Source organism: Phyllostomus discolor, chromosome 4 (assembly GCF_004126475.2).
Source record: "Phyllostomus discolor isolate MPI-MPIP mPhyDis1 chromosome 4, mPhyDis1.pri.v3, whole genome shotgun sequence".
Classification (NCBI taxonomy): domain Eukaryota; kingdom Metazoa; phylum Chordata; class Mammalia; order Chiroptera; family Phyllostomidae; genus Phyllostomus; species Phyllostomus discolor.
The window spans coordinates 26,679,494-26,701,486 of NC_040906.2; the positions used below are offsets into that span (position 1 = coordinate 26,679,494).

The 21,993-nt window shown below is 35.9% G+C and overlaps 1 protein-coding gene across 2 annotated transcripts in view; it reads right to left on the reverse strand.

Moving 5' to 3' along the window:
- The window catches only part of LOC114494393 (cytochrome P450 20A1), a 69,686-nt gene that overhangs the window by 31,455 nt on the left and 16,238 nt on the right, over nucleotides 1-21,993 (reverse strand). Inside the window, exons 3-7 of one of the 2 annotated variants that reach the window (XM_028509469.2) lie at nucleotides 19,673-19,722; nucleotides 18,887-19,053; nucleotides 15,782-15,924; nucleotides 6,937-7,104; nucleotides 508-586 (exon numbers count right to left, since the gene is read on the reverse strand). In XM_028509469.2, coding sequence (XP_028365270.1) covers nucleotides 508-586; nucleotides 6,937-7,104; nucleotides 15,782-15,924; nucleotides 18,887-19,053; nucleotides 19,673-19,722 — 607 coding nt within the window. Of the gene's footprint in view, nucleotides 1-507; nucleotides 587-6,936; nucleotides 7,105-9,079; nucleotides 9,145-15,781; nucleotides 15,925-18,886; nucleotides 19,054-19,672; nucleotides 19,723-21,993 lie in introns of those variants that run through there. The other variant, XM_036023043.1, reaches the window with a different exon arrangement.

Below are 21,993 nucleotides of genomic sequence, written 5' to 3' on the forward strand. Positions count from 1 at the left end.
ACAAAGTTGTAACCAATGCCAAACAATTTCGAAAATATTTCCACTTAATGTTATAATGGTAAGAATTTTTTATGTTGCTACATTTTTTACAAATATCTACAAAATATTGAATCACGTTGATATTATTTCCTTAGCAGTTCCTATATTGTTGGACATTTAGACTGTTTCTGGTTTTCTACTTGCAGAAATAGTAGGAACAGAAACATTCAGGGAATGTTTTTCTTCTGGATAACTCCATCCATCATTTATGACTCTTAACACGGGTCATCAAGTTGCCTTCCCAGGACTGCACTTTCCATTAATCCTGCAGGCTCTACCAACTCCACAGCATTCTCATCTGCCGTGTGCCAGAGTTTCATTTCCTAATTCACTGCCTTTTCCTCTCGTGTTTAAGATGAACTTTCATTACAGGAAATGTAGAAAAAAACAAAGAGAGAAACAGATACATGACAAAACAGAGCACATATCTTTTTGTCTTTACTGAAAATTAAGAGTGGCAAAACTTACCATCTTCATATTGCTTTTTCCGAGTTGTACTTTTATCAAGTGATCCATCTAGAAAGCCTTTTCCAATCTCAGACCAAACCTGAAAATAGGAAGACATACCTGTTATCTAATAAGGAGATTTTCTAAATAATCCCAAGCAATCTAAGCTAATAATTAAGAAACTCCTATCTGACTAACCAAGCTGATAATTAAGCTCTCCCTTTTAAATTAGCTACATAATCATTTATTCCATGGTCTCTGAAAACAAAGCAAATATATTTTAACAATTTCAGTCAAGACACTTTCAAACTAATTATAACCCCAAAGTCAAAAGTTCCTTTTCTTTAAAAGGTGTACATATGGGGAGGAAAAGAACATGGCAGTAGAGTCAATTCTCAATTTTTTATTATAATGGTACCAGTGGATAAATAAAATCTATAGGGAAATTCAGTGGGAATTCCAACTTGTACTTCACCTGGGATATTGACAAGACTGAGATCCAGAAAAAGGTTAAAAGTAGTCTAAAATTCAAAGATAGTAAACAACAGAATAGGCTTCCAATTGTTTCAAAATTGGTTAATTAGCTTCTGAAAAAACTTCAACTTGTTTATAATTCAAAAGTTCTTAAAGAACTTAGGGAAAAAACCACACCACTTATATTAATCAGTGCTAGATAGTTTCAAAATTATTAATAAAGAGTTCTCAACTATAATCTTACAAAAAGATACACCTTACAGAGTACTTAAATGTAAAAAATTAAACTATTAAAAGCATTATAAAGATATATAGTAAATTTTTACATTATGAATACCCTTAAAGTGAGAAGGGAATTTTCCAAGCATGACACAGAGAACAGAGGAAAACTTTATCATAAAAAAGTTAAATTCATTTAGCTACTCCACCCCAACAACCAAAAGCTGAACAGATGGAAAAATCAACAACTCTCCTTGGATCCCTAAGACACAGGCAAACTGGGGCCTCGAAGACTGGAAAGACAAACCAAAACTGGCAGTCACATCTTACTGAAACAGAATCACAAGTAGAAACCACCCCAGGAACCAGTGCAGAAGTAGGAAAACCTGAACTATAATTGACAGACTGCTTGAGGTTCAATATATACAACTCTGAGAGTTAAAATCTCAAGAGAGACCTAGTCATGGGAGACCCCAAAATATTGTGAGGTTTACCTCTAGAAGCTTGGTCATGTTCCCACTGTAAATGCTGGTAAAAACCTCCTCGGGCTCCCAGCAGGGAGGAACCAAATCTGAAATAAGCCAGAGCGCTCCATTCATCTTAATAAGGCCTATTCTCGTATGAAACTACTTAGCTAACCTACTGGGGTATTACCAAGAGCCTAACTGACCTGGGGAAGGGGAATATCCAAATCCAGTCAGATCTAAGCTTCCACATGGGAGAAAGGAAATGCCAAACTCCAGCCCACTATGGCCTTCCTGTTCCACCTAAAGGGTGAGAAAAAACTGAAAACACTTGTGAAGTTCACAGCACAGAGGAACAGGCTCACTAAAAACACTAAGTTAAGACCGAATTACAGAACTATAGAATGCTTCCCCTTTCCCCACACCTGACCAAAGTCCTATTTACACAAATGTCTTTAAACCAGTATATCGTCACTTCTAGCTACCAAAAAAAAATATTATAAAAGGCAAAAACACAATTTGAACAAACACAACAGGCATCAGAACAACATATGGCAGGGATGTTGGAATCATCAGACCAGGAATTTAAAATAACTATGATTAATATGCTAAGGGCTGTAAAGGATAATATCCTAAATGCTCTAAAAGACCCTCAGGTAAAGGGGAAAGTATACAGCAAGCAAGACAAGACAGTCAATGTAAGCAGAGAGATGGAAATCCTGAGAAAGAACTGTAAAGAAGTGCTAGAAATAAAAAACACTATAAACAGGAACAAAGAACCCCTTTGCTAGACTTATTAGTACACTGGTCACAGCTTAGATACAATCTCTGAGCTATAGGATATATCAATAGAATCCTGAAAAACAGTTTGTTATAAAACTAAACATACTCTTCCTATATAATCCAGCAATCCCAACCTTTAGTATCTACCCAAGGAGCTGGAAACATGCCCACGCAAAACCTGCACACAGATGTTTATAGCAGTTTTACTCATGACTGCCAAGACTGGGAAACACCGCAATGTCCTTTAGTAGGTGAATGGATAAACTGTGGTACAACCAGACAATGAAATAGTACTCAAGGCTAAAAGAAATGAGCTATGAAGCCCTGAAAAAACAAGGAGGAAGATTAAACACCTATCTCTCAGTGAAAGAAGTCAGTCTGAGAAGACTACATACTGTATAATTCCAACTATATGGCATTCTGTAAAAGGCAAAAGTATGGGTGCAGTGGGCACAGTAAAAAGATCAGTGGTTGCCAGAAGTTGGCAGAGGAGGGGAAAGATGAAGAGGCAGAGCACACAGCATTTTTTAAGGAAGTGAGAATACTCTGCACGACAAAATAATGGAGAAATATCATCATATGTTTATCAAAACCCATTAATATACAACACTGAGCGTAAATCCTTAGGTACACTTCGGGTGATTAGGATGTGTCAACAGAGGTTCATCGCTGGCAAAAAATGTACCGTTCCGGTGAGTGATGTTGATAATGGGGGAGGCTGTGCATGTGTAGAAGCGAAGGGCATATGGGAAATCTCTGTACCTGCCTCTCAGTTTTATTATAAACCTAAAAATTATTTAAAAAATAAAGACTTTTTAAAAAGCACTATAAATAAAAGTAAAAGCAAAAGAAAACTGAGAAAAGAACAGAGAGCTCTTGCAGATTAGTAAGAAAAAGAAACTTATCAGTAGAAATATGGGCATAGTATATGAGAAAGCAACCCACAAAAGAAGAAACACAAGTTTTCAACAAAAATATTAAATAATGTTTAACCTCATGAACAGTAAATTATAAATTTTAATCATGAAATATCATTTTTGAATGACTAGGTAGGCAAATATTTAAAGGACAAACAATTCTAAATGTCAAAAGCACAAAGAAAGAGCACGCTGATGTTGGTGAGAAAAGAACTGGGACTGGGACGGTGTGTTTGGAGAAACAGTACGCAGCTGAACGTGAAGTGCACCTTTTTGCACACCTAACACCTGTGAAATTGGTATGCACCTCACAACTGATGACATCTCCCAACTGCTGTCAGTCAATTGGTTATTATCCCTTGTGACATAAATCCCTTTTAACATGTCTCAGACATTAAGAGATCATTTGAGGAAGACTTCAATTCATGTTTATAGTCTAAAAACTTTCCTTTGACAATTTTTAGTAATGTTAAAAAATACCAGATTCCTTCTAAAAAACATAATTTGAATCTGCTCAAATACAAATTGGGGAACATTCAACATAATAATTGGCCTGTATTTTTTAAAAAGTGCCAAGGTCAAAGAAAACAAAGAAAAAACTGAGGAATTGTTTCACATGAAAGAGGTTTGACCACTCAAGTGAAGAAATCTGAATATAGGCTGTGGTTCATAGTATTGTACAATACGAATGTTAAATTTCCCAAGTTTGAAAACTGTATTTTTCCCTATATAAGAGAATGTCCCTGTCTTTAGGAAATCCAAACTAAAGAATTTAGGGAGAAAAAAGCAAAATGTCTACTTGACACTCAAATGGTTCTGGTAAGGGGGAGAAATGAATAAGTAGATAGATAGATAGATAGATAAGGACAATCACAAATATGGCAAAATGTAAACCACTGGTGACCCTGGATAAATGATACATTGGAGTTCTTTGTACTAGTTGCAACTTTTCAGTAAGTTTGAAATTATTTCTACTTTGAAATTATTCCAGTACAAAAACATGTAGAACGGGTTAGAAGAAAATCCTAAAAATAACAATGGAGGTCTCTTTTTAAAAATATTTTCTAGTCAATATGCAAAAAAATCAGACAGCCCTGGCTGATGTGACTCAGTTGGTTCGGCATTGTCCTGCAAACTGAAAGGTCACAGGTTTAATTCCTGGTCAGGGCATATGCTAGTGTTGCAGGTACGGTCGGTGGGTCCCCTGTCTGGGTGTGTGCAAGAGGCAACTGATGTTTCTCCCTCACATTGATGTTTCTCTCTTTCTCTCTTACCCCCCCACCCTCTCTCTAGAATCAATAAAAGAAACATTAAAAAAATAATAGCTCCAATTTAAAAAAATCAGACAAAGCAACTGAGTCAAAAATTCATTCTTTATTAAAATATGAAAACATTTTAGGAATTCTTTAACTCATTTACTTTGCCCAGGTATACTCTTTGCTAGAGTAGTTTACCTAGAAAGTGAAATTTAGAGTGATTTTCCCACTTCTATTCTTATGCTCTGGAATGTTTTATTTAAAAAAGTATGTTTTTTAATCTTCGAACAAAAGTAATAAAACAATTTTAATGTAAAAAGTGCAACACTAAATAGTGACAAGGTGTTAAGCACAGTGACTAGTGATTATTGTTTTAAACACATTATCTTGATTATTTAACCAGTTTTATAGATTTGAAAACAATAAGGAATAACCTCTCAGATATCTAATATGCTATAAATGATCTAAGTATAAATTGAATCAAAAAATTAATTTAATGTTGAGTTTGATAAATGAGATTACTTATTCTAGTTCAGTGATGAATGCCATACAGATGGCCACCAGATATACAAGAAGATGCTCGACATCACTAATCATCAGGGAAATGCAAATCAAAACCACAATGAGATACCACCTCATTCCTATCAGAATGGCTATTATCAAAAAGTCAGCAAATAAAGTGTTATCGAGGATGTGGAGAAAAGGGAACCTGTGTGCACTGTTGATAAGATTATAAATTGGTGCAGCCACTATAGAAAACAGCATGGAAATTCCTCAAGAAATAAAAAATAGGGTTGCCATATGGACTGTATTTATCTGAAGAAAATCAGAACAAGGGAATGAGAAAATAAGAAAATTATAAAAGATATACAGGCCTTAATGGGTAGCTCAGTTGATTAGAGCATTGTCCTGATATATACCAAGGTTGCAGGTTTGATCCCCAGTCAGGGCACATATAAGAATCAATCATGAGTTAATAAATACGTAGAACAACAAAATCGACGTTTCTTTCTGTCTCGCTCTCTCCCCCCCTCTCTTTCCCTTCCTCCCTTTTTCTCTTTTTCTAAAATCAATAGATTAAAAAAGAAAAAAGATATATGCACTCTAAGTTCGGTGTAGCATTACTTATAATAGCTAAGATAAGGAAGCAACCTAAGTGTATATCAGTAGATCAATGAAAAAGAAGATGTAGTATAAATATACAATGGAATATTACTCAGCAATAAAAAAGAATTTTCAACAACATGAATGGACTTCTAGAGGGTATTTTGCTAAGTGAAATAGGTCAGAGAGAGACAGACAGACAAATACATGATTTCACTTACATGTAGAATCTAAAAAATAAGCAAAACAAATGAATAAGTAAAACGGAGCAAAAACAGACCCAAAGATACAGAGATCAAACTGATGGTTGCTGGAGGAGAAGTGGGTGGGAGGATGGGTGAAAAGGTGAAGGTGAACAAGAGGTACTAACTTCCAGTTATAAAATAAATAAGCCACAGGGATGCAGTGCTCAGCACAGGGAACATGTCAATAATATCATCACAACTTTGCACAATGGCAGATGGTTACTAGACTTATTGTGGTGATCACACTGGCAGGGGTGTCCAACCTCTTGGCATCTCTGGGCCATACTGAAAGAAGATTTGTCTTGGGCCATACATTAAATACACAAACACCAACAAAAACAAAAAAAAAGCTCACAATGTTTTAAGTAAATTTATGATTTTGTGTTGGGCCGCATCACAGTCATCCTGGACTGTGTGCGGCCCATAGGCTGCAGGTTGGACACTCCTGCAGGCATATAAATGTTCAATCACTATGTTGTACATGAAACTAATATAATATTGTATGTCAATTACACTGTAATAGAAAAAATATATATATTTTTAAATAGAGAAAAATCAATTCTGAAAGGGCAAACAGTAAATCAATTTTAAAGTGAATTAGCCTTTCTTCAAATCATATTCATCTCATTACATTTCAATGCTCAAGGGCTTTAACTTCTTTCTACATAAGACATAGTACAGTTCTATTAAATACAGTGTTTCTCTCTATCCTAGAATCTGGTATTATTTTATTATGTACTTGATAAGTATTAAAAGAAAATTTCTTTAGTTACCTAATTTTTAAATTTCAAAATGTAACTGCAAGCAAAAAGTAATTCTTAAATTTAAAAAAAATATAGAAATTATCTTTGTTTACATTGTTGTTTTTAACCCAAAATAAGGAATTCTATACTATACAATCTTAGACCTTATTCTTGAGATGCAAAATCTACATTATTTAACTATTCATTTTGATGAAAGAATAATTTAAATTTGGCCCTAGACTTACTATGCTATGATTCTTCTGGAAGCGAATGACTTCCTGGTCATCTTCAAACGTACTACCCATCACCATCTGGGTAACAGACTTCACAGCAAAACCAAGCATGTGCTGGCCAAGGGGTATGTGCTGGGACTCTGGATAGGAGAGCCATTTATCTAATAATTCTTCTGAAAGCTGAAAGAGAATGGGAAACCACAATGATTTACTGTTTCCTCTCACAAATCTTAGAAAAACTCATCAAGTAGGTTCATTTCACAGAGTACACAGCTCAACTCTAACCAAGCAAGCATTCGGGTGATTAGCTGATCTGTCCCACTGCTCTGGCTCCACCTAACATCACGTGCGCAGTGGTTCAGATTCAGATTCTGTCCAAGGGTTGATCTGCGAAACAGAACAGAACTGCCACCACCATCACAACAACAAAATACATAATTTAAAAGTTCAAAGGCTGGTAACACCTTAAAAATAATGAAAATTAAGCGACTAAAATCTTGGTATCCGATTAAAAATAATAAAGGTTCACCACAGAGTATCTGTGGTATATAGTAAACAATCAACAAATACATGACTATGTAGAAGTCCTAGTCATGCTCCCATATCAGAAAACTCTCAGAGTCTCTTTGTCATTTCTAAATTCAAATATTTATTAAATCCCTTGTGGAATAAAAACAGTGTGTAGGAAGAATATCAGAGCTTTGAAGTCAGAAAAACCTTGGTGTTATTTCTGGCTCTCACTTAGAAGTAATGTGACTTTGAGCAATTTGCTTAATTTTTCCAATGTACAGATGTCTCAACAGTTTAATAGGAACATCTCCTACCTCGCACAGTTGCTGTGGCTGGATAATTATATGCATGTCATATAAGGTGGTAACAGCTTTGTACAGTGATAGATATAAAGCCCTTTCAGGTTAGGAACTCAAATTTAAGCTCTTTTCCCATAGCATCTCCATGACAATTTTGTCACAGTATAAAGGATTAAAATTAAATTTTCTGAGAAACAGATAAATATTCAACATGAAAAGATATGCATGAAATATGTTTACACCTACTTAAAGTGGACTGTATGGAATATAACATTGTTTTCGGAAGAAGGAAAGGGAAGCCTTCATGATTCTATGGTATCAAGATTAATGAATTGAGCCGGGTAATACATTTTACTTTTTATTTTTTGGTAATATGTTTTAAAAGAACTCTCTGATGAAGAGTTCTTTTAGAACCCTTAGATGAAGTATAAAGAAGATAGGAAAATAACAATTAAAATAGAACATAACTATATAATTAAAAATAACTTTCATATTACTAATGAAATAATTCCATGTACTTTAAAAAGCTAGAATTCAGTAGTTATTACTGAGATCACACAGCTTCCTTTATACTAAAAAGTAAAAAAAGATTTTGGAAGCAAACCATGCTGTTTTTAGGTGAAAACAGAAGAGCCCATATAAATATGACATACAGCTAATGACAGAAGCTCCAATTGGAACGGCAAACACTGGGGAAGAAAGCTTTCTTATAAAAGAAATAATAAAACAATTAATAGATGTAATATAAACCCATCAAATTTATTTTTTCAAACACCATAGTTCATTTGCTTTAGAAAATATTGTATTTCTTAGTAAGTATGGGATTTTTGCCTCAAAACAATACTAGGAAAAGCATGTGACTTGAAACCATCTCAGCTTTGTGCACAGATGCCAAGTTAACTGGGTGTCAACGTTCATCCACTTAGATGCCCAATTGCCAAACCTTACCTTCTTCACTCAATCTACTCCTGAATGTTGTCAAACCTTACCTTCTTCATCATTCAATCTACTCCTGAATGTCTAATCCTAAATTATCAGGCCCAACCCATGTGACAAAACCCTCATGACTTACAGCCTTTGTGTTGACCCATTTGTTTGGGTTTATGACAAGTATCACATGTCAATGCTGACCCTTTATCTTATATACATGGAGGATTAAATGAGTTTATTAAGCTATTAAACCAATGAACTCAAAAATTTTGGCTATTAATATTATTACTAAGCTGTCAATTAAAAGGATAGTCATAAGTTCTAAAATCCATAAATACTTGTTAAATCAGAATGGAGACCCAAAGTCACAGGATAATATTCGCTTGAAGCACAAGGAAGAGAGAAGTGACACTCACAGAATAAAAGTGGAGGTTCGCACTCAGCCTTGGAGCAGAGACGGTCAGGGCAGGAAGGAGTCAGAGCACATAGGACGAGGTCTGAGAGGATTAGAGAAGAGTCAGAACACAGAACTTAGGTCTGGACCAAAAAGAAAAAGCTGAAAGGTTTATTGTGTCAGTATGGAATATACAACTTAATGTGGAGTGACACCTCTGGTAAAGGGTTATTCTCTTAAAGAATACCACTGTGAGTTCCTGCCAGGATGGAGGTGCAGGTAGAAACCCTTTGCTTCCTTGCACAACCAAAAGGAGAATAACACCAATCTAAAATCAATAAACAATCAAAAGCACCAGAAAATCAAACTCCATAAAACTGTGACAACCAAGAAATTAAAGAAAAAATCAGCCAGAACAACCAGACCGGTAAGGTGGTGGACCACTCAGGCGACTCAGAAAAACCACGGAGAGGCAGCGAACCAGGCAGGCAGGGTGGCTGTGGTGAGGGTGGCTGCATGGGCGGGGCTGACTGAAGGGGAATCAGAGACTCAGAGCTGACTGTGGACTAGGCAGCTGCTGCGGTGGGAGAAGCTCCCAGTCTCACACAGGGGTTCGTTGAAAAGTGCGCTGGAGATGAGCAGGTGAGCCACACTGTTCCCTCTCTGAATCCTCCCCCACAGACAGCACCACAACCAGCAAGGAGGGTTGCCCTGCCTGGGTGAATATCTAAGGCCCTGCCCCCTTACAGCCTAACAGCTGTGCCAAGACAAAGAAATATGGCCCAAATGAAAGAACAGAGCATAACCTCAAAAAGAGAACTAAGTGATGAGATAGCCAACCTATCTGACAGAGAATTTAAAGCCCTAGTAATCAAAACACTTACAGAAATGATTGAACTTGGTTGAAAAATGAAAAAAACAAATGAAGGACACCCAAAATGAAATAAAGCAAAATAATCAGGGAACCAACAGTGACAGGTAGGAAACCAGGACTCAAAGCAATGATTTGGAACAATAGGAAAAAATAAACCAGAAAAAAATGAAGAAACAAGAATTCAAAAAAGTGAAGAGACTCTTACAAACCTCTGGGACAACTTGAAATGTTCCGAATTATAGGGGTGCCAAAAGAAGAAGAACAAGAGCAAGAATTGAAAACATATTTGAACGAATAGTGAAGGAAAACTTCCCCAATCTGGGAAAGGAAATGGACTTCCAGGAAGTCCAGGAAGCCCAGAGTCCCAAAGAGGAACACACCAAGACACATCACCATTAAGTTACCCCAAGATTAAAGATAAAATCTTAAAAGCAGTAAGAGGAAAGGAGAGAGTTGCCTACAAAGGAGTGCCCATAAGGCTATCAGCTGATTTCTCAAAAGAAACCTTGCAGGCAATGAGCTGAAAAGAAGTATTCCAAGTCATGAAGGCAAGGACCTACACTCAAGATTACTCTATCCAGCAAAACTTTCATTTAGAATGGAAGGGCAGATAAAGTGCTTCCCAGATAAGGTCAAGTTAAAGGAGTTCATCGTCACCAAGCCATTATTATATGAAATGTTAAAGGGACTTATCTAAGAAAAAAAGATAAAATATATGAACAGTAAAATGACAAAAAACTCACAAACTCACTATCAACAAATGAGCCTAAAAAAAAGAAAAACAAAACAAAAACTAAGCAAACAACCAGAAAAGTAGCAGAATCAGAGAAATGAATCAGAGACATCACACAGAGGGATTTCAGTGGGGAATGGGAGGGAGGAATGGGGGGGGGTACAGGGAAGAAGAAGCATAATTGGTAGGCATGAAATAGATGGGGAGAGATAAAAAATGGTATAGGAAACAGAGGACTCAAAGAACTTGTATGTACAACCCATGGACATTCACTAAGCGGGGAGGATGCTGGAAGGTTGGGGGATGCTGGGTGGAGGGGGGATAAAGGAGGAAAATTGGGTAAACTGTAATAGCATAATCAACAAAAATACTTAAAAAAAGAATACCACTGGTAGAGAGACAGCAGTACTCTTCAATCAGGTGCTCTCTGATTAAACATTTAATTGGTATTTCTGACTAGTGCCTAAGCTAAGTTACTGGCTTGTGCTATGGAATTTACAATAAAAATCTGAAACACATTTCTCACATATGGACCCAGTCTGGACCAAAGTTTGAAAATATGAAGACAAAAACATGAAAATTGGGAAATAATTTTCCACTTTAATTTGCATTTGATCAAGCAGGAGGAAAAGAAAAATGGAATACAGAACAACCACAGAAAAAAAATAGAAAGTTTAGGAAATAGTCTATGGTAAAAGATTAAAGAAGTTAGAATCACTTACTTTGAAGCAGAGAAGAAAGAATAATTAAGCCTTTTAACAATAAATATTGCTGAAAAGAAAATGGCATTATAGCAAAGCAAAGAGAAATGGGCAAAATTCCCTGGAGATATGTAACTAAATACAAAAAGATTCTTACTAACAAATTTAATGTGCTCTAACAAAACAGAAAGGAAGATTTTGACTGGTGAATGCTCAGAGACAGGCAGCCTCGCTGCTTCCTGAGAGGACGATGCGGGGTGGCAGGCACAGCTGTGACAACCAAGCGGGCAGCCCGAGAGATCCAGAGAACATGGGGTGAGCATGGCCAGTGTAAAACCTTGAGATACAAAACATGAATGAAAACAGTGAGAGGGCAGGAATTTGGTATACAAGTCTCCTGATGGCCTTCTGAATGATGGCTAGAAGTTAGAAAATGGAACTGGAAAGGAAGGAAAAAGCAGCAGCCAGGGATGGTTAAAGGCCTTGTCTGGTCTGTTTTCAGAAGCAAAACCATGCAGAGAGGAGCCTATTAATGCTTCTGGTAGACTCGGCAAGCAAGTCTGAAGTCTTAAATGGAAAGTGTGAGTTTCAAATAGAACTCCAATAAGGAAAATATGGCATTAGCCATTTACCAAATGTAATTTTTAAAAAGTGGATACTGTAGGATAATAGTCAACATGGCATCCTCTTAAGAGTTATCAGGTATTCTATAACTCAAAAAAATTACAAAATTGCTTAAAATACATGGTTAGAACATTTTTAGGAGGAATGAACAAAGTTATAGAAGAAGGAAAAAAATAAAACTGACCAAGTAGCTATTATATGCTAAACACTGTTTAGCACTTGAAGAAGCATGTCCTCATTAGTATGTCTAGAATTTGTTTTAAAATAACCAAGAGACAGGACAGGGGAAGTATTTCAATAAGTAGGGGCAGAAATAAAATAAAACCGAGTCTAATTTGATAACTGTTAAAGTTTGGTGACAAAGACATGGATGGTCATTACACTCTTCTATTTTTTTTTCTTTAAATTTTTCATGATTTTAAAAATTATTTCCTCTGTATCATGAGAGAGTAAGTGGGGGGTGTTCACTTCCCAGTGAAAGTGGGTTTGTTTTCTATACACTAGAAAGGACTTCTACATAACTCCCCAAATAAGACAGTTACAGGCCTATCAACTATAAAACCCTCATGAAAGAAGGAAGGAAGCAGCCAAGTTGCAAACATTAACATGAAGGTGCAGTTTCAGAGGAGCTGGAAAAATATACACAAGAAGAAAGGTTAGAGGAACAGAAGAATGTGCGTGGAAAACACAGGAAACAAATGGCAGGAAAATCTATTTCTCAAGCAAAGGAGAAGGAAAGGTATTTCTTTTTTCTTTTTTCTTTTTCTTTTTTTTTTTGGGAGGGGGGAGGTATTTCTTGAGTAGTTATTGTATTCTAAGACCTGTTGTTAGGCATTTTACATCATTATCTCATATAATCCCCACAGCAAATCTGTAATGTAGGTATTATTATCCTCAATTCAAGATAAGGAAATAAAAGCTCAAAAAGGCCACATAATACACAAAGGATCATACAGATACTAAATGACAGCAGCAAGATTTAAAGCTTCTTGCTCAAGTTAATAGTCTTTGCATTACACAATAATCTATTCCCCAAGGAGCTATGTTAAACATACAACAAATAAATAGCTTTGTTCAAAGTACACAGATTACAGAAAAGGGGAAGGAAAACACAATCTAAGAAGGAAGAGAGATAAGAAAATCTATTTAATCGTGTTCTGTAAGCATATCCAGGTTGTTATGGTAGTTTAGAAAGGGTGCATAGGGAAAGGAATACAACTCTAAACTGGGGACTGGAGTAGGAGTTAGCAGGGCAAGGGGGCAAAAATGTTTCCAGGGAGAAAATAGCAAGAGTAGAGCCATAGAGGTAAGAGAGACAATGCATTAAGGAACTTTAAAGTTGATCAGTATTCACTTACTGATTTAATAAATATTTACTGAAGGCCTATTTTACACCAAGAGCCAAGTGTACAGTAGCAACCAAAATAGAAGAGCCCCTCCCTCCTTCATGGCATACACAGTTTAGGAGACAATCAAAGAATTAGACAAAATATAATTACAAACTGAGAAGTGTCATGAAGGAAAAGCACGTGAAGCTTGTGAAGCCAGCATCTAAAAGGGGACTTATCTAGGAGCAGTGAAATGATCAGAGGTGGCTTCCCTGGGGAAGTGACATTTACACTAAGAGCTAAGAATGAACATGCACTAATGAACTGAGTGGAGGGCTAGGGAAGACCATGAAGGCAATGAGAATAGAATATAGAGGCCTTCAGATCGGACAGAACAAGGTGCAGTACAGAACTAAAGAAACCAGTATGCCTAGAGTGTGAGCCCAGATGAGAACGTGGGGCACGAGGCTGGAGAAGTAGGCAGGCTAAATAGATCATACGTGGTCTTTAAGAATACACATACACTTGGAGTTTGTCCCAGGAGCGAAGGGAAGCCAGTGAAAGTTTTTGATCAAGGGAGCGATAAAATAAGAATTACATTCTAAAACTATCTATTCTCAGGTGTTCTTAACTTCAAGTCTACAGACCCTAAAGGGTCTGTGCATAAAGTCTGGGAGTCCACGAACTTGGATGAAGAGGCAAAAAAGAAATCTTTATTTTCCATTAACCTCTAAATAAAATTTAGCATTTCCTTCAATTATGAATATAGGCCCTTTCACATCATATTACAGTCACTACAAAAATCTCAAAAAAATAGTTTTGTCCCTCATAACATCATTACTTTAAAATCATGGAAGTTCTGAAAGCATTGCTAGATCTTGCTATTCAATGTATTAATACTGAAGCACATAAATTACATTATTACAAATTTTAAAAAAATAGTATTTTGATAACTTTCTTGGTCTCCTTTGTAGTTACACATATTCAAATGTCATTCTCAGAAGGAGTCCATAGTTTCACCAAGATCCCCAGGGGAACATATCATAAAATAAGTTTAAGAATCCCCACAACAAGCAGAAAACAAACAGATGCAGGGCAACTGAGAGAGGAGGTGGAGAAACAAGCAATCAAGTAAGATGAGGGAAGCTTAGACTAAGATGATGGCATTGCTGGTGGAGAGAAGACCAATATGAAAGATATTCAGGAGATAAAATTGACATTAGAGACTCTTTTCAAATGTATTTTTCAAAGAATACTTTCTGTTATAAAAATGCCAATAATATAATGATAAGTGAAAAATGCAGTCTAAAACTACCCATGTCATATGATACTAATTAAAATTCTACTGTGCACTGAAAAAACTGGAATGATATAAAAGTATTTTGATATACTGAACATGATTTTCCCTGGGTAATAAATAATATTAAAAATGTTACTTTTCCTTAGGACGTTTCTAAATTTTTCTATATTTTGTAAAATGACTATCAGAAAAAAAGCCTAATTTTAGTTATTCCTGAACATTTTTAATAACAAGTAAAATGTTTATAATCTGTATTAATGTGAAAAGTATATAAAACTGTACATATGGTGTGATCTCAACCAAATGTATATCTTTAGGGAAATTATGGATGATTTCTTTATACTGTTAGATTTCCCATGTTTACTAAAGCAAGCACATATTGCACTGTAAATTATAACAGTTAAAGGGCACAAATGCATGGATTACCTTTGGACAGAAGAAAGGATTCTTTAAGATTTAACATGAAATGAACAAGGACTGAGATGGACAGAGTTTGTTGGTGGGAGAATAGGACGACGAGAGAGTTCACATATGAGGGACTCTCTAGTCTCAGCAAAGCAGAAGGCAAGGACATGTACAGTAAGCAAAAAGGGTGGGTAGGACTAGAAATACTGCATTCAGAATGAAGGTTTGGAACAACCCTATGGGGACACAGAGAACTGTCAGAAAGCACACGGCTCAACTAAGGTTCTTTAGGAACAAAAGGGAATGGTATTAATCAGTATTATTTTCAAATTTGTAAATCATTCACGGAGCTTCTTAAAAATGTCAGATCCCCCTCCCAGTGACCCAGGTAATCCAAATAGAGTCTAAGCAATCTGCATTTTCTACAGGAGAGTGTTGCAGGTGAGCGTTGCAGGTGAGCTCAGACCACATTCTGGGAAACAGTGGTTCCGAGTCTGGCCCGAAAATGAAAGACAAATTTATGGATCTAGAAAATTTTTTCAGGTTCTCTCCACTCCCATAATTTTAATTTATACAGGAGTCTAGGTGTTAAGTTTTTTGTTTTCTTGTTTGTTTGTTTTGTTGTACAATTTTAGGAGAATAAGGATCAGCTTAGAAAGACAGGTGAGAAAAGAGTTGCAAAGGCAAGACACAAAATAGTCGAAAAACATACTCTTATCTGTACTGCAGACCTCCAGGCCAAACTACTTATCACCTTACCTTTAACAGGAGGGCAAAGTTACTCTTCAGAGAATTAGTCACACCATTTTCACACAGTTTTTTTCTTGTGAAGTTTTCACTCACATTTCCACCAACAGATTGATACCTTAATAATGACTTTAGCATTGTTTCAAAAGGGTCCGCTGAAACAGACAAATTAAACATTTTTAAGTCAAAGTAATCACTCAAAAAATTTAAAAAAAAAGAATAAAACAAACTCCAGCAAAAGGACATAGAGATCAGGGAAGTATGGAATTGTAACTGAAAGTAACTTTTTTTTTCACAACTCCCTTAAATGTCTTTCCTAAATATGAGAGATTCAAGAGGCAATAAAAATTGGCAAGAGTACAATATCCTGACTGGGAATTTCACTATGAATAATTCATACTTGCATAAATTTTCTTCCTACATGACAATATCGTTGACTTTATAAAAACAGCTCATCCACTGATTTTAAAGAAAAACTGATGATGCTATGTAATCATCAAGTGTTAGAGTTAAAATCACTTAGCTGAGTTAAAAAATTTCTTTTCTCTTTTTTCATTATTTGAAGTGTTTCCTTAATGACTTTGTTTTCACACACATACCAAAATACATTCTCATGGTAAACAATCAAAACACAGTAAAATACAATGAAGAAAGTAAAATGCATCTGAGTCCCACCACAGAGATTCTCACTGTTAAAAGTTTTAGAGATTTTTTTAGAGCTGTTAACATTTCTTCACAGAGATAGAAAAATCTGTCAGAGTTCACAAAGAACTACAGTCCCTTCTTTCAGAGCACTTGTCTCAGTTCATTAGTGTGATCATTTGAATGCTTTTTACATTCTTTTCCTGCTCCCCAACACTAAGTTATAAACTCCATAGGTGCAGAGACCACACCTGGTTTCACTCAGCATTGCATTTCCTGACAGAGCCATCTTTCTGACATGGAAACTGAGCACCACCAATTCAGGCCAGACTGCCTAGCTTCAAGCCTCAGTTCCATCACTGATTAGTAGTATGACCTTGGGCAAATGACTTAACCTCTCAACCTCAATTTTGTCTTCTGTTAAATGGGAATAATCAACAATACCTATTTCATCAGGTTGTTCTGAGGATTAAATGAGTTAATATTGATGAAGGTTTATAAAAACAGTGCTGGCATAGTAATTGTTATACAAGTATTTGTAAATAAAATAAATACATATCATTATATTAAGGCCTAAAAGTAGTATTACAAATATTATTTTATGCTTGATAAGTATAATCATGTTGATTGATGGGTATTTATTTGCTTCTTATTTATATTATAAATACTGCTAATAGGTCTTATTTAATTGATTATCAATTCACGATAAATTCCTGAAGATTATTTCTGCTAAATCAAATATCACTGCCAACCTTCTGTCCAGAAAGTCTGTAAAACATTTATACTCAATATTTCTCCATTCCCGCCTCAACAATGAGTTTTGTCAATATTTTTCATATCTTTGGTCAGACAGGGAAAACCTCATTTTTATTTGCATAACACTGATTATTAGTGAGGTTGGAATGTTTTCATTTGCTCATTGGACATTTATATTTCTTCTTTCTTAATTACCTTGTTTTTACCCATTTTTCTACCGTTGAACTTTATTTTCTTCTTATTAGTTTTTATTTACTTTATAAATATATATGTGGGAAATAGTTTTTCCATTTCTTTTAAACTTTTTCATAACTTTTTATTTTACAAATATATAATCATTAATTAATACACATGTATAGTAATGAGTAGCCAATATTCCCATTTTTCTCTTTTTCATCCTTTTTCAAGGCATTTCTGTTGCACTAAAGTTTTTCATTTTCATGTAGACAGATTTATCCATCTTGTGCTTGATGGCTCCTAGATCTCATGTGATAGTAAGAAAGAGTTTGTCAACACTCCCCTCAAAAATTTAATATCTAACTATGTTTTTTCTGTTATTTTTATGACACTATATTTTAATCAATTTATCTGGACAAAAAGAATAAGGCAGGGATTCAAATTTTCTCCCAAATAGATAACCAGTTTTCTCAATCCCACTTATTAGCTTTCCCCTTTATCATATATATACTTGGTTTATCTACTGAACTATTTAGTCAATTCCTAAATAGGAATTAGTCTATTATTAGTCTATTAGTCTATTATTAGGACTAATCTATCTAGTCCTATCACAGTACAAGATTCTTTAAATTAATCTAGCTTTATAATACACTGTTCTATCTGATGGTAGAGGTATTCTCCTCACTAATGTTCTTTTCTAGACGTTTCTTGGCTGCTCATGTATATTTAGTCTTCCACATGTATACTGAAATTATTTTTCCAGGTTCCCTCAAAAAATTTACATTGGGATTTTTTTACACACACACACATAGGAAAGGGGACCCCCCAAAAGCTAGAATTATCTCCTGCAGGGTGGGCCCCTTGTAGTACAGACTTCCCCTGCTAGGGGAGTGTTCTAGGAAATCATCTGTATCAATGTACCAGCTGGCATTGTTGTGAGAGGCTGCATTCAGCTTCAGTGATTTTTTTTTTTTTGAGGACTCGTTCAACACTGCCTATTTCATGGTGGGTGATTTAGGAGTGCACCTGCCCACACTGCATAGAGTGTTCAGCAGTTTTTGACCAAAAATAGCATGACCGTGCCCTACTCCCCCCTCTTCACCTGATCTCACCCCAAACTTTTTTGGTATCCCCAGGGGAAAAAGTCCTCGAAAGGAAACACTTTGCTGATGTGGAAGAGGTGAAACAAATGGGCAAGAGCACTAAAAGGCATCAAAATCAATTGAGTTCAAAAACTGTTTTTAGCAGTGGAAAAAACATCTCAATAGGTTATTGTATCAAATAGAGAATACTTTGAAGGTGACTGAAGGTTAAACATGTAAGAATAAATGCATGATTTTTTATAAATATATTCTGGTTTTGTGGGAGTCCTCCCTCTTATATATGAAAAAATAATCATTTTATAATACTGTTTCTTAAATGGGGTATAGTATAGAGCAGTCAATAAATGTTGCTATTCCTATCTGAGAACAATGTAGATCTTTATACACATTTCTTCTTTAAAGATAAGGATCAGCTAATTAGAAAGAAAATTAAACTTACAGGTCTGATTGGGGTTGATATGCTGCTTCAGGACATCGACAGTGCCCAAACTAACCACAAGGCGCCTGCCAAACCAGAAGGAGACCACAGGCCCATGTCTCTCATGCAAATTAACCAGGAACTCATGCAGACTTCCACTGTTCACAATATCTGGAAGATTACCATCTCTGACAAAAGAACATTTGACAAAACAATCAATTTACCTTGGAATAATCAGAAGAGCAACAATTAATTATGGATTAACTGTGTCAAGACATGAGACCAAAGGTACATGAATTTCTATTACTGCAAAACCCAAAACTCAATTATATTTGACATTTTGTGTTTTCTATAGATATATTTAGATATGGATTTGTCTGATATTTTGAGAGTTCATAACACTCCAAAACAAATAAGAAAGGTACACAAGAAACATCTGACTAAGACACTGGAAAATAACCCAATTTTTAGAGCACCTCATTCTGAGATAGATGTTCACCTCAATGAACATCACCACAGGCTGATGAAAAACATTAGATCATCTACGGCAAATTTTTTCTCTGTTCCTTCTATCTTAGTCCTGACTATTTTCAACTTTCTCTCGCTAGGGGAAATGAAAGCAGTTGAAGGCTTTGATTTATACAGCCTTCCTTTCTGTTCTTAATGAAGTTTATGTTGTATGCCAAGAGGCAAGTCAAGAGTAAATAAAGGAATTAAACGAGCTGATTAATCTAAAAATGTGGTTTACTTTCAATACCAAAAATTAAGAGTTGACTCTATTTGATTCCAAAAAAAATAATTACTCACTTTTCTTCAGTTGGAGTAATCCCCGGAATTCCCGCAGCTTGTCTGGAAGCCTTAAGGAACAATTTTAAAAGAGTTTATTTAGTACAATGAATTATCAACATCACGTAAGTCAGGTGTGTTTTGCCATGACATCCACAGAACCTTCAATGGTGGCTTCCCAATTAGGTTAAATCTCAGATAATATCTCTGTTAAATACAAAAACTGGGTTCCTCGTATTTAAAAGAATTATCTTAACATTCCTCCTCAATTAAACTAAGGTGTTTGAAGAATTTAACATATGTTCTACATAAATTAATGCACCATCAAGCACAGTTTTCTTTGTTCAATGTCTATATATGGTCCCATCTGGCTTGGCTTAAAAAATAAATCAATGCCATGTTTATAATACTTTCATTCCTAAAATAGTTCTCTTTCTAGTCAAAGAAGTTACCAAAATACAACATGATATTCACCTTTTGCTTTAATAGTTGTTCTTGTCAGGGTCATACAGTCATGGAGGTGTCTGGTACAGAAATATATAGCAAAATAATTCAAAGCAAATTGTTTAAATGACAGACTTTAAGAAATGAACTGGGGAGAAGTTTGGCAAATTTCTGTAAGTCTGTAGAAGGTTTATGGTTGCTGTGTTTAGGGTCAGTATTATTTTTGATTAAGCATATGACATTTGTTAGCTATTTTTTAAAATTATATTTTATTGATTATGCTATTACAATTATCTCAATTTTTCCTCCTTTGCCACCCTTCACCCAGCAATCCCCACTCCTTTGGGCAATCCCCTCATCATTGTTTATGTCCATGGGTCATGTGCATAAGCTCTTTGGCTACTCCATTTCCTATACTGCACTTTACATCCCCATGGCTATTCTGTAACTACCTATTTGTACTTCTAAATTCCCTCACCTCTTCACCCATTCCCCACACCCCCTGCCAACTGGCAACCATCAAAACACTCTCCGTATCCATGATGCTGTCTCTGTTCTTCTCATTTACTTAGTTTGCTTTTCAGATTCAATTTTTGATAGATATGTATTTATTCCCATTGTTCATAGTTTTGATGTTCTTCTTTTTCTTCAATAAGTCCTTTTAACATTTCGTACAATAATGGTTTGGGGATGATGAACTCCTTTAGTTTTTTTCTTATCTGGGAAGCTCTTTATCTGCTCAATTCTAAATGATAGCTTTGCTGGGTAGAGGAAACTTGGCTGTAGGTCCCTGCTTTTCATGACTTAGAATATTTCTTGCCTGCAAGAAGTTTCTTCCCTTCTAGCCTGCAAAGCTCTTTTAAGAAATCAGCTGACAATCTCGTAGGAACTCTCCTTTAGGTAACTAACTACTTTCCTCTTGCTGCTTTTAATATTCTCTCTTTATCTTTAACCTTTGGCATTTTAATTATGTTGTGTCCTGGATTGGGCCTCTTTGCATCCATCTTGTTTGGGACTCTCTTGCTTCCTGGATTTGCACATCTATTTCCTTCACCAAATATGGGAAGTTTTCTTTCATTATTTTTTCAAATAGATTTCAAATTTCTTGCTCTTTCTCTTCTCCTTCTGGCACCCCTGTGATGCAAATGTTGCAATATTTAAAGTTGTCCCAACTTGTCCCAGAGGCTCCTTACATTATCCTCATTTTTTTTTTGGATTCTCTTTCCGTATTCTTGTTCTGATTGGTTGCTTTCTGCTTGCTTATTTTCCAAATCATTGATTGTATCCTCAGCTTCATCCACTCTAATGTTGTTTCCTTGTAAACTGTTCTTTATTTCACTTAGTGTATCCTTCATTTCTGACTGGATCTTTTTTAGGCTGTTGAGGTCCTCACTAAGTTCATTGAGCATCCTTATAAAGTGTTTTGAACTCTGACTCTGATAGATTGCTTATCTCCATTTTGTTCAGTTCTTCTTCTGGAATTTTGATCTCTTCTTTCATTTGAGCTATGTTTCTTTGTCTCCTTATTTTGGCAGCCTCCCTGTGTTTGTTTCTAGACTCCTTGCCCTGGTAGCATGATCTAATCTAGTGGGTCCTTATAGGGCCCAGTGGCACAGCCTCCCTATCACCCAAGCTGGCTACTCAAGATGCACCCTTTGTGTCGGCTGAGTACACCCTCCTCTTGTAGTTGAGCCTTGATTGCTTTTGGCAGGTCAATGGGAGGGATTTACTCAGGCCAGTCAGCTGCAAGGACTGGCTGTGAGCACTGACCACCAACCTCTGTCCTCTGTGGAGCATCAACTGTGCAGGGGCAGGGTGGTGGAGCTCCACTGTAGTCTGTAGCTGTCCACTAGGTGCACAGGTTCTGGGGATTCCTAGGTGGTGCAGGCCAAGATCAG